Genomic DNA, 13,509 nt, shown 5'->3' with positions numbered 1-13,509 from the left:
AAATCTCTTGTAGTCAGCTTGCTGTAAATTAATAGTGCGGTAAAGTTTTTGTGCATCTATCCACTTCCTCCCATGTTCAGGAGTGGGGTCCAGCAAATACAACTCCTCTGCTTTCTCCACCGCCCTCTCAGCATCATTGGCCCACTGCCTACTCCTCGTTTTAAAGAAACTGATTTATTTTATACACATCCCCCTAATAAAGGCTTTTAGCGTGTCCCATACCACTCCAGGCGCCGCTGATGATTTTTTATCGTACAAAAAGTATTGGATCTGCATCCGCATGCTCTCTGCATCAGTAAATAATTGGAGCCAAGAGGGGTTCATTTTCCAATGCATAGGGAGACATACTTTATGGAAGTCCAAGGAAAGCTTCCACCGGGGAGTGGTCGGACAGGCCCCTGGCCAAATACGTCACCACTGGATCAAAGGGGAGCGTCAAGTCATTAACCAGGGCGAAATCTATGCGAGAGAACGTAGAGTGAGTCAGAGAATGACAGGAGAACTGGGCCTGAAGGGGGAATTTACATCTCCACTGCATCTGTGGCTGTTGCTGCTGCTGCATCTATGGTTGCTGCTGCTGTTGCATCTGTGTCCGCTGCGGCTGTTGCATCTGTGTCCGCTGCGGCTGTTGCATCTGTGGCCTCTGCTGCATCAGTGGGTGCTGTTGCTGCTACATCTGTGGCCGTTGCTGCATCTGTGGTTGCTGCGGCTGTTGCATCTGTGGCCGCTGCGGCTGTTGCATCCGTGGCCGCTGCGGCTGTTGCATCCGTGGCCGCTACTGCTGCATCTGTGGTTGCTGCTGCATCTGTGGCCGTTGCTGCATCTGTGGTTGCTGCTGTTGCATCTGTGGCCGCTCCAGCTGTTGCATCTGTGGCCTCTGCTGCATCAGTGGGCGCTGTTGCTGCTGCATCTGTGGCCTCTGCTGCTGCATCTGTGGTTGCTGCTGCATTTGTGGCCGTTGCTGCGGCTGTTGCATCTGTGGCCGCTGCGGCTGTTGCATCTGTGGCGCTGCGGCTGTTGCATCTGTGGCCGCTGCTGCAGCAGGGGGCGCTCTGTTGCTGCTGCATCTGCGGCCTCTGCTGCTGCATCTGTGGTTGCTACTGCATCTGTGGCCGTTCCTGCTGCATCTGTGGCCGCTGCGGCTGTTGCATCTGTGGCCTCTGCTGCATCAGTGGGCGCTGTTGCTGCTGCATCTGTGGCCCTTGCTGCATCTGTGGTTGCTGCTGCTGTTGCATCTGTGGCCGCTGCGGCTGTTGCATCTGTGGCCGCTGCGGCTGTTGCATCTGTGGCCTCTGCTGCATCAGTGGGCGCTGTTGCTGCTGCATCTGTGGCCTCTGTTGCTGCATCTGTGGTTGCTGCTGCATCTGTGGTTGCTGCTGCATCTGTGATTGCTGCTGCATCTGTGGTTGCTGCTGCATCTGTGGCGGCTGCGGCTGTTGCATCTGTGGCCTCTGCTGCATCAGTGGGCACAGTTGCTGCTGCATCTGTGGCCACTGCTGCATCTGTGGTTGCTGCGGCTGTTGCATCTGTGGCCTCTGCGGCTGTTGCATCTGTTTCCGCTGCGGCTGTTGCATCAGTGGGCGCTGTTGCTGCTGCATCTGTGGCCTCTGCTGCATCTGTGGTTGCTGCTGCATCTGTGGCCGTTGCTGCTGCATCTGTGGTTGCTGCTGCTGTTGCATCTGTGGCCGCTGCGTTAAGGCGCTCCCTATTCGTCTCCTTAAGTTGAGGGAGTGTAATGGACTCCAAAAAACGCGTCAAGTCATCTACTGGGTATGTCACCTTAGAGGAGTATAGATCTTGGTAGAAGGAGTAAAACTCCTTCAATGTAGAGGGCGTGACCGTGACAGTCAGTTGCGATGATGTCGTAATACTGTGTACCACTTGAGGTGGCTGCTGCGACCTAGCTATCATAGCCAACATGTGACCAGTTCTTTCCCCCTCCTCAAAGTAAGTTTGAGAGTTAAAAAATCTCTTGTAGTCAGCTTGCTGTAAATTAATAGTGCGGTAAAGTTTTTGTGCATCTATCCACTTCCTCCCATGTTCGGGAGTGTGGTCCAGCAAATACAACTCCTCTGCTTTCTCCACCGCCCTCTCAGCATCATTGGCCTACTCCTCGTTTTAAAGAACCTGATTTATTTTATACACATCCCCCTAATAAAGGCTTTTAGCGTGTCCCATACCACTCCAGGCGCAGCTGATGATTTGTTATCGTCCAAAAAGTATTGGATCTGCATCCGCATGCTCTCTGCATCAGTAAATAATTGGAGCCAAGAGGGGTTCATTTTCCAATGCATAGGGAGACATACTTTATGGAAGTCCAAGGAAAGCTTCCACCGGGGAGTGGTCGGACAGGCCCCTGGCCAAATACGTCACCACTGGATCAAAGGGGAGCGTCAAGTCATTAACCAGGGCGAAATCTATGCGAGAGAACGTAGAGTGAGTCAGAGAATGACAGGAAAACTGGGCCTGAAGGGGGAATTTACATCTCCACTGCATCTGTTGCTGCTGCTGCATCTGTGTCCGCTGCGGCTGTTGCATCTGTGTCTGCTGCGGCTGTTGCATCTGTGGCCTCTGCTGCATCAGTGGGTGCTGTTGCTGCTGCATCTGTGGCCTCTGCTGCATCTGTGGCCGTTGCTGCATCTGTGGTTGCTGCGGCTGTTGCATCTGTGGCCGCTGCTGCATCTGTGGTTGCTGCTGCATCTGTGGCCGTTGCTGCATCTGTGGTTGCTGCTGTTGCATCTGTGGCCGCTGCAGCTGTTGCATCTGTGGCCTCTGCTGCATCAGTGAGCGCTGTTGCTGCTGCATCTGTGGCCTCTGCTGCTGCATCTGTGGTTGCTGCTGCATTTGTGGCCGTTGCTGCGGCTGTTGCATCTGTGGCGCTGCGGCTGTTGCATCTGTGGCGCTGCGGCTGTTGCATCTGTGGCCGCTGCTGCAGCAGGGGGCGCTCTGTTGCTGCTGCATCTGCGGCCTCTGCTGCTGCATTTGTGGTTGCTACTGCATCTGTGGCCGTTGCTGCTGCATCTGTGGTTGCTGCTGCATCTGTGGCCGCTGCGGCTGTTGCATCTGTGGCCTCTGCTGCATCAGTGGGCGCTGTTGCTGCTGCATCTGTGGCCCTTGCTGCATCTGTGGTTGCTGCTGCTGTTGCATCTGTGGCCGCTGCGGCTGTTGCATCTGTGGCCGCTGCAGCTCTTGCATCTGTGGCCGCTGCGGCTGTTGCATCTGTGGCCTCTGCTGCATCAGTGGGCGCTGTTGCACCTGTGGCCTCTGTTGCTGCATCTGTGGTTGCTGCTGCATCTGTGGTTGCTGCTGCATCTGTGGCGGCTGCGGCTGTTGCATCTGTGGCCTCTGCTGCATCAGTGGGCGCAGTTGCATCTGTGGCCTCTGCTGCATCTGTGGTTGCTGCGGCTGTTGCATCTGTGGCTGCTGCGGCTGTTGCATCTGTTTCCGCTGCGGCTGATGCATCAGTGGTTGCTGCTGCATCTGTGGCCGTTGCTGCTGCATCTGTGGTTGCTGCTGCTGTTGCATCTGTGGCCGTTGCGTTAAGGCGCTCCCTATTCGTCTCCTTAAGTTGAGGGAGTGTAATGGACTCCAAAAAACGCGTCAAGTCATCTACTGTGTATGTCACCTTAGAGGAGTATAGATCTTGGTAGAAGGAGTAAAACTCCTTCAATATAGAGGGCGTGACCGTGACAGTCAGTTGCGATGATGTCGTAATACTGTGTACCACTTGAGGTGGCTGCTGCGACCTAGCTATCATAGCCAACATGTGACCAGTTTTTTCCCCCTCCTCAAAGTAAGTTTGAGAGTTAAAAAATCTGTGGTTGCTGCTGCATCTGTGGTTGCTGCTGCTGTTGCATCTGTGGCCGCTGCGGCTGTTGCATCTGTGGCCTCTGCTGCATCAGTGGGCGCTGTTGCTGCTGCATCTGTGGCCTCTGCATCTGTGGCCGTTGCTGCATCTGTGGTTGCTGCAGCTGCGGCCTCTGCTGCATCAGTGGGCGCTGTTGCTGCTGTATCTGTGGCCTCTGCTGCATCTGTTGCTGCTGTTGCATCTGTGGTTGCTGCTGCTGTTGCATCTGTGGCCGCTGCGGCTGTTGCATCTGTGGCCGCTGGTGCTGCATCTGAAGCCTTTGCTGGGAGACAATTCTCTGCGGAGGAACCTGCTGGTGGTGATCAACTTCAGTGTATTGTCAGCCTATTAAAAACATTTGACAAATCATTACCATTACAACACTAGACAATTAACCTAACAGTGTTCCTGTGTAAAACAACTTTATCTGTAATGTAAAGGTAAACTTTCTACTGAAAAAAGTACTTTGCCAAGAATTAAATGGCCTAGAATTTTTTTTTAATTAACCTTTCATGTTAAAGACACACCTAATGTTTATTGGGTACACAATAGCATTAGGATCTGTTGGTCCATCCTCCAGCATGTCAAAGCTGAACAGGTCTTGACCAGAAAAAAATAAATAAAAATCTTCCTTAATGCAAAAGGATTCTTTCCATTATTGTGCTTTTGATGCTATCAATTAGCATGAGGTCACCATTTGAGTGGGAGAAAAAAATTCTCTAATACCAGAAAGTGTTTTAAAACACTTTTTATGCTGCTGAAGACTGAAGATTCAACTTCTGAAAAATCTGAGAACTAGTAAACACAGATGAAAATATTGTGCAAACCATCATATTTTCCTCAGTAAGTGTACAAAGAACACTTATCCAGTAGGGGGCAATATACGGCGTGGATTGATATTCACATCCTATGCAAATGTTAGTCTAAGAGAAGTCCCCACTGGAGATGACCATTATTTATATTTAATATTCTCCTTTCCCTAGTATTAAGAATTGTTGAACCTCTTAAGCCCCCATTCACATCTAGGCGTTTTTACGCCTGTAGCGCTACGCCGCTGCCGCCAGAGGGCTGGAAACACATTTCCCTCTATGGAGATGGTTCACATCTCCACGCCGGACGCTTGACGCCTGCCGCCTGAAAAAAGGTCCCGGACCTTTTTTTCAGGCGTCTTTCGGCGTTCGGCTAGGAGATGGGAAGCATCTCCATAGAGGGGGTCAATCTGGGGCACATCTAGGCGGACAATACCGGCGTTTTATCGCCGCAAATCGCGGTACAAAACGCCGTTATTTGTACCGCGATTTGCGGCGACAAAACGCCGCGATTTCGTCCGCCTAGATGTGAATGGAGCCTAACACACTCTCAATTGGAGAATGTCTTGTTAAAGTTCTTCTAATATTTTGTTCACAATTAATATATATTTTTTCATTTTTATTTTCTGGCACTCAAGACAATATATGTTAGCACAATTTGTTTTGGGCTAACTATTAATGTTATCGGCTTAGGTCTTGATATGCTGGTCTTTACAGCACAATTCTCCCAGGGAAGTATGGGCAACATTTGCCCACTTCTATAATGTAACTTTAAGCTTCCTGTCACTGCCTCCCCCGGCCGATTGTTGCTGTTTTCGGTGGGCGGGTGGGGGTGGTGAGAGAGGTGCACGTTGAGTGTCATCTTGGTGGGAGGAGCGTGCAGTATCTGCGGCGCTACACGCTGTAGTGTGGGCAGTTTTCCCTCACTTAAGATGGGCGCGCCTACACATCAGCCCATAGACTCACATAGGGAATCGATCCGGTCATGTGATCAGTCACATGACCGGGTGGTTGGAGAGGAAATGCTGGCAGCTTGCTGATCCTCAGACACAGATTCCAATCGGAATGGGGGGATCCTGGTACCTTAAGGTAAGGCTTTGATTCCAGGCCCTCGGATTCAGGGGACCAGATCTTGATGACACCTGCTCGCCTGGCCACCAATAGGATCCGTAGGTTCCTCCTCCTGGGCCAATATGGGCAAAGCACTGTTTTTATTCAAGCACACAATGTAAGCTTTGGAGCTGTTAGGCTTTCAAAGTTATTATTATTATTATTTTTATAATTTCATTATTAATAAACCAGTCTATTCACTGAGAGATAAAATAATTGCTTCTATTCACATGGAGCCAACATATAATTGTTTTTCCCTTATCCAAAATGGCTGTTTTGGTAATAGGATAGCTGGGAGCTCAGAAGGGGGCAGTCCCTTTTGTAAAATGCAGATATAAATAGCGGTGAGTCAGCACGCCGCTCGTGCCCCAGGACGAAGTCTACGAAGACGAAACGGCGTAGGGTAAAGCGGCGTGCTGACGCCACTGCGTTACACTGAGTCCCGGAGTGAACAGGCTGTGTTAGCCGGCCGGCTACAGAACTTTTTATACGCGATTTTATATCTACTCAAATGTGAGTGTGTTTTTAATTTTCTTATTTTATTAAATCTATTATTGGATTACGCTATGTGCGCCCTTTTTTCCTTTCCTTTTGTTTGGGTGTGATCAACATCGTCCTGAGCGGTAGAGGATCCGAGAGATTTGGGGTGAAGACATCCTTGCCAGACAAACCTTTAGGCTGGGTTCATAGCCACAGGCTCACAGAAGATCTCTAATTGGGATCTTCTCATCTGGTAAGAAGCTGATAATCACTATGGTGGAGGATCCTCTTTACTATCTGGTCACCTTTCGTGGTGTTTTTGACACCATTTGTTTCCTCTAGAGGAGCAGCACATCTTGAGAGAGACGATCACTCTTTGAATCACTTTTCAGTTATTTTTGTCACAGAGACTCAATTTTATATTTGAGGACTAATTTTTCATTGAATTTCACTAAGATTGGGTTCTACATTCTCTTTGGAGATCTTCTTCATTATTGATTGTCCACGCAGCTTGTTTTTTCTTATTTATGTACAAAGAACTTGTCTCTCTTCCAAGCAAACTTTTAGGCCCGGATTCACAAAGCACTTACGCCGATGTATCTCGAGATACGCCGCTTAAGTGCAAATATGCGCCGTCGTATCTATGCGCCGTGCCCATAAACTGAGATACACCTAAAAATAGGCTTCATCCGACCGACGTAACTTGCCTACGCCGGCTTATCGTGGGCGCATATTTACGCTGGATGCATGTGGCGCTCCCATAGATTTTCTATTCAAATATGCAAATGAGGGAAATACGGCGATTCACAAACGTACTTGCGCCCGGCGCATAATATACGCGGTTTGCGTTAGTCGTACATCCGGCGTAAAGTTATTCCCCATATATGGGGTACGTGAATATGGCTGGGCGTAGGTTACGTTCACGCCGTAGGCAGTGATCCGTCGTATGTTAGGCATTCGTTCCGACGTGATTCTGAGCATGCGCACTGGGATGCGTCCACGGGACGGCGCATGCGCCGTTTGTTATTCGGCGGTGGCGGAAGGAGACCAAACATCCGAGGGACAGTGCCGCAGAGCTGTCTTCCGGAAGTGGGGAAGGATACCTGTCAAAAACAGGTACCCGTTTGGGGGGTGGTGTACAGATAAGCAGAGGTTCCACTTTTGGGTGGGGCTTTGCTTTAAATATCATTTAGCTAGGCAAATGCATTCAAATTAAATATGTGCCAATATATACCGTATTTATCAGCGTATAACACGCACCCTAACTTTAAGTTTCAGGGAAAAAAACTTTACACAGCCCCCTGCGTATAACACACAGGCACAGTGAGTGTTATACGCCAATAAATACAGTATGTAGTGGCAGGACTTTCTCCTTTAGCAGCTACCACCCCTACTGATGAGCTAACAAATGCTTTTAAAGTTCAATAGGCTCTGCCACCCATACACAATAAATGCCCTGTTGCAGACGCTTACCCATGGTTGCCCCATCATTAACCATCTACAGCAAGAAATATTTATTCCAGGGGTGGAGGCCACTGCCCAGTCTCAAGGCGCTGCCAGCTGAGAAATTCCACCTGAGTGTCTACCTAGAATGTACATGATGGAAAAGGCTGTAAAGAAGTTCTGGACAGGTACGGCTTTACCTTTTGCCACAGCAAGACTTACGGTGTTTTTTGAGGACTGGGTCAGAGGGACAGAAGTGATAAGAAATCTCCCATATATGGACTGGTTTGGGAACATAATGAATTTTTCTTTATTCTTGAGCTCTATCAATCACTGAAGACAAGAGAGCAATAAAACCATGTACCTCCAATGAAGAATTGCTCACGCTCAGGCTGGAGTGGTGGTGGGTTCCTCCAAGGTTCTTGAATACTTGGAGGTGGATTGAAATTGCCAGGCGGAGGACCCGAAACGTGCTGAAAGTCTGGCATGCCCTATTTAAACACAATAGCATGATTATGAAGGATAAAAGCATAGTGGTAAACATGAAAAAGTAAGCAACTCCTATACGAAAGAATTAAGGTTAGCATATACTATACAATTTCCATTAGATTTACCATTGGCGGAGTGCAAGGACCTGCAAGAATTTTCACACTAATGTGACTTTATTCAAGGAAATTACCTACTGCAGAGTTTGGTTTATTGAATCAAAAGAAAAGCAAGTCTTAAATGAACTACAAATTCCTCATTAAGCTCCACGTTTCCATTCATTATATTCCATCCAGCCCACCTCCTCAACAAAAGATAAGGTGGCCCTAATCCTTTTGCGCTACACTGGGTTTAATGCTCAAGACGATGTATGGGCCATACCTAAGGCCACATATAAGATGGGTTTGGTATAAATGTTACATTAAAGTGACACTAAACTCTTCAACCCTTTCGCTGCCATTTTGAGATACGTTTTTTGCATGTTTGATTCTCACCAGTTCGTAAAATGGCTCAATTTAAAATTTACATCCGACATCCTTCATTGAGGTAGTGCTGCACCGTGACCACTACTCAATCTTGGATATCTGCACTCATCTTACCACTCATCTAGCAGCAAAGTACCCACCCAGCTAATTTTAAACATGGATATCGGTTCTTGGCAAGTAGGATGTTCCTGAAAAGATTCTGGCTCTGCTCTGTAGTAGTTCAAGTCTTAGCGTAAAACCCAATTTAAAATCATTCATTGTGAATACTACCCCTTCCGTACGGACAATGAAGACAATCAACCTGCCTGTGGTGTGCTGCCTACCCTATTTCACCAGCTATGGGAATGCCCATCAGTCTCCATTTTCCTGGACCAAGTCCTCCAATTTATTTAACATCTTCAAAGACCCTAAGCTCTACATTTTTAGATAGGAGGAATCAACCGACTCAACACAGCCTTCTCCAACAATGGACGTCTACCATAACCACTTAAGGACCGCCACACGACGATATACACGTTGTCAAAATGGCATGGCTGGGCACAAGGGCGTCCATGTATGTCCCCTTTAAGAGCCCAGCCGTGGGTTGCGCAGCGTGCCACCGCCGGCGCGCTCGCGACCTGGTCCTCTCCTCCGTGACCGTCCCCGTGGGAACAGCAGGCCCGATCGCCGGCGCTGTCCCGCGATCAGGTCACAGGGAGGAAGAACGGGGACATGTAAGTGTAAACAATCCTTCCCCATTCTTCCTAGTGTGGCCGTCACTGATCGTCTGTTCCCTGTGTTAGGGAACACTCCCTTAGTACACACTTAACCCCTACAGCTCCTGGTTAACCCCTTCACTGCCCGTGTCATTTTCACAGTAATCAGTGTGTTTTTATAGCACTTTTCGCTGTGAAAATGACAATGGTCCCAAAAATGTGTCAAAAATTTCTGCTGTGTCCGCCATAATGTCGCAGTCATGATTTTTTTTTTTAAATCGCTGATCGCCGCCATTAGTAGTAAAAAAAATAAAAAATAAAAATGCAATAAAACTATCCCCTATTTTGTAAGCGCTATAAATTTTGCGCAAACCAAATGCTTATTGCGATTTTTTTTACCAAAAATATGTAGAAGAATACATATCGGCCTAAACTGTGGAAAACCTTTTTTTTTTATATATTTTTAGGGGATATTTATTATAGCAAAAAGTAAAAAATATTGCCTTTTTTTCAAAACTGTCGCTCTATTTTTGTTTTCAAAAAATAAAAACCGCAGGTGGTGATCAAATACCACCAAAAGGAAGCTAGTTGTGGAAAAAAAAGTCGCCAATTTTGTTTGGGAGCCACGTCGCACGACCGCCCAATTGTCAGTTAAATCGATGCAGTGCTGAATCGCAAAAAGGGGACGGGTCCTTAACCTGCATATTGGTCTGGGTCTTGACCAGTTAATGGACTCACATCTGCCACATTTAGATGCAGTGAAATGGGCTCTGATGGCTCTCTTCAAATTAAAAGAAATCAGACACCATTATCCAGAACTTTAAATCCACTTTAATCGCCAGATGGTGACACTTTATGGAATAATTCTCTCCAGTAGAGCTCTCATCAGTGCCAGCCCAAGACATGGTGCTGCCTGGGACCAAGAATGAAATGCTGCCCCCCCCCCAAAAAATATATATATAATAATAACGCCCACCAAAAGGCCCCCCACATTCATTGTTTTATATCATGATATAAAATCTAATTTATCAGAAAAGCAGATTTACCATATGCAGAATTACATGACATACCATTACGTTCAAGTTCAAACCACAAACTCCAGTGTTATTTTGTTTTATATATATATATATCTTTATTTATATAAATAGCTTAAATATTGCAAAACTGTGTGTCATGAACAACAGACAAGAACAACAACAACAACAATATTGCACTTAACTATATATCAATAAACAGACAACATCAACTATATTGTAATCAACCACAGATCGAATTAAAATTGTGCTTTACGTGTCTTCTTGGCTGCAAATAAAGATACTGCTTCTTTCAGGTTTACAGTTTGGGCTAGTTCGTGTTCAATGGATATGGTCACCAGGCCCACCAACCTTTCCTGTGTCATTGTGGAGCGCAGGTATGATTTTATTAGCTTCAGCTTTGAGAAGCTTCGCTCTCCAATAGCAATGGTCACAGGGAGTGTTGATAGTATGCGCAGAGCTATGAAGGCCTTTGGAAAAACGGTAGTCAGATTGTTTGTGCAGATATACTCCAGCACGCCCTTTGGCGACAAGTCTGCAGGGACATATTTTGATAGAGCTAGATCATTTAAATCGATATCCCGCATTTTATCATGGGACAAAACGCTTTCTAATTTTTGGCATTGCTGGAGTAGGTCTTCAGGTATTGCATCCTTGAGTTTGGGGATGTTATAGAGCACCCCAAAGACATTGCTGTGTTCATGGAGCTGTAAAAAACGTTCTTCCAGTGACTGGATAGCAGAGTCTAGAACTTGAAAAAAAAAATGAACTTTCATCTGTTGTTTAGGATCACACGATCACTTTTTGTGATGAAAAAAAAATGACATTTTTAAAAACGTCATTTAAAATGATCGTGTGTGGGCTTCACATCGTTTTTTGTCTTCTGAAAAACGACAAAAAATAAATTCGAACACGCTTCAATTTTTTATGTCATTTTTGAAAATGTAATTTTTCGTGTTGTAAAAAATGATCGTGTGTGGGCTAAAACAATGTTTTAAACCCGCACATGCCCAGAAGCAAGTTATGAGACGGGAGGTAAAACTACCATTCATAATGGAGTAAGCACATTCATCACGCTGTAACAGACAAAAAAGCACGAATCGTCTTTTACTAACAAGTAACCAGATAAAAGCAGCCTCAAGGCGAATAGAACTTCCCCTTTAGAGTGCCGTCGATTTGTTCATCATTTTTCAAAAACGATGGTGTGTGGGCAACATCATTTTTAATGATGAAGTTGGAAAAATTTTGTTTTTTTCATGATGAAAAATGAATTTTTTTTTTCATCACAAAAAGTGATCGTGTGTACGGGGCATGATGCTTTCATCCTCTGCCTCATAGTCAAAATGGGTTCTTCTGCGGCGATCTCGAACGTCTGCAAAATGAAAAGCCGGCTCAATATCAAGTTCCTCTGCCATCTTTTCTGCACTTTTCAAAACCTTTTCAAATTCCTCATCTGATCTATAAGTCTGGAGGAATGATTTTGTCATCTGGAGTTGTTGAACTGCTGCAGAAATATCTACATCAATCCCTTGCAGTCTTTTGCTTGCAATGTTTACATGGAACAGTCCATCATGCCACAACACTAGACCACAAATAAATGTAAAATGTCATATATTCCTTCTAATTCCTCTGCACTCTGCCAGTGTTTTGCCAACGAGCAGCTTCTGTTAAAGTACCATCCTCCATAACAGCAGTTATGGCATCATAAATTTTTCCAATCTGGTTTCGGATTGCTTTCACTGCTTCCATGCGGCTCTCCCATCGTGTGGTGCTCAGTGGTTTCACTGTAATCCGTGAATGTCCAAGTTGTCCTTTTAAGATTTGCCAACGATGGGTAGATGCAGAGAAGAATGCATATACACTTTGTATTACATTAAAGAATTCAGAAGCTTCAAAACATGCCGAGGCATCATTGCTGATCACCAAGTTCAATGAATGGGAACTGCACGGGACAAAAAAGGCTCTGGGATTTAACATTCGCACTCGTGTTTGTACACCACTGTTGTTTCCCTTCATATTCGCTCCATTGCCATATCCCTGTCCTCTCATATCCTTAAAATCAATTCCCATTTCCTCAAGCTTCTCAAGAAGTATCTTTGTCATCCCAGATCCTGTAGTATCATCTATGTCGATGAACCCCAAAAAATGTTCTCTGACATTTACACCTGAGTCTGTTGCTGTTACAAAATGCACAATTAAAGTCATTTGTTCAGAATGGCTTATATCAGGTGTACAGTCAAGAATTACAGAGTAATATTTTGCAGTGTTCAGGTTTCCCACAATTGTCTGTCTGATTTGTCCTGCCAATAACTGGATGATTTCATTCTGAACAGTTTTGCCAAGATAGTGAATGTGGGTTTCTTTGCTGGTTACTCTTCTGAGATGTTCTTTAAGTACTGTCTCAAATTCTCCCATCAACTCCACAATTTTAAGATAATTACCATTGTTTGGCTCAAACAGCTTATCTGATGTACCACGCAGTGCTAGGTTTTGAGTAGCAAGGACACGAATAATGGCAATGAGCCTTTTTAGTAAATTTTCCCAGTGCTTAGTGTCCGCTTCTAACTTCTCTTGATGTTTTGCATCTATGGTAGACTTTAACTGTAGTCTTGTACGCAGTTCTAGCCAGCTATGGAATGCTCTCTCGTGAGATGGGGTCTTCTCATGACATGTCAAAATCCTACGCAGATGTTGCCAGTTATTTGTTCCTTTAGAACTTAAAGCAGATGCAATTAGTTCCTTTTGGAAACCCTTGCAGCAAAATCAATATGCAGCATTCTTGCTTTTTGAGTACATCAGCCACGGTCTCTCCACTTTCTCCATATTAGGTAATGTCAGCCAATAATGCATCCGGTAAAAGCTTCTTTTGCGTTTAGACTTGTCTTTTGGAATGCTGAAACTTTTTACCTGGTGTGGACTTTATGTTACCAGGAAGTCCCTAAGTTTAATGGTCATATTTGGCCAAAGCCCTGGGTCTTCTAGAAATGAAGAATTGAAATCAGAGTCACCACCAGGAACCAGCTCCTCCACCCTGCTCACATCCGTTGGACTTTCCTCTTCCAGAACATGTACAGCTTCAGCATTTTGAGGTACTGATGTGGCTGCAGTAGGACTCATTTC

General features: G+C 45.9%; 1 protein-coding gene across 1 annotated transcript; it reads right to left on the bottom strand.

The window, feature by feature from the left end:
* Window positions 1-521: 521 nt before the first annotated feature.
* Window positions 522-1,088, bottom strand: LOC120941068 (antifreeze protein Maxi-like). The gene has a single exon (XM_040354317.1). It carries the CDS (start codon window positions 1,086-1,088, stop codon window positions 522-524), a length of 567 nt encoding a protein of 188 aa, XP_040210251.1.
* Between the last annotated feature and the right edge of the window lie 12,421 nt (window positions 1,089-13,509).

Source organism: Rana temporaria, chromosome 5, assembly GCF_905171775.1.
Source record: "Rana temporaria chromosome 5, aRanTem1.1, whole genome shotgun sequence".
NCBI classification, from domain to species: Eukaryota; Metazoa; Chordata; class Amphibia; order Anura; family Ranidae; genus Rana; species Rana temporaria.
This window is presented reverse-complemented; position numbering and strand designations above follow the sequence as displayed.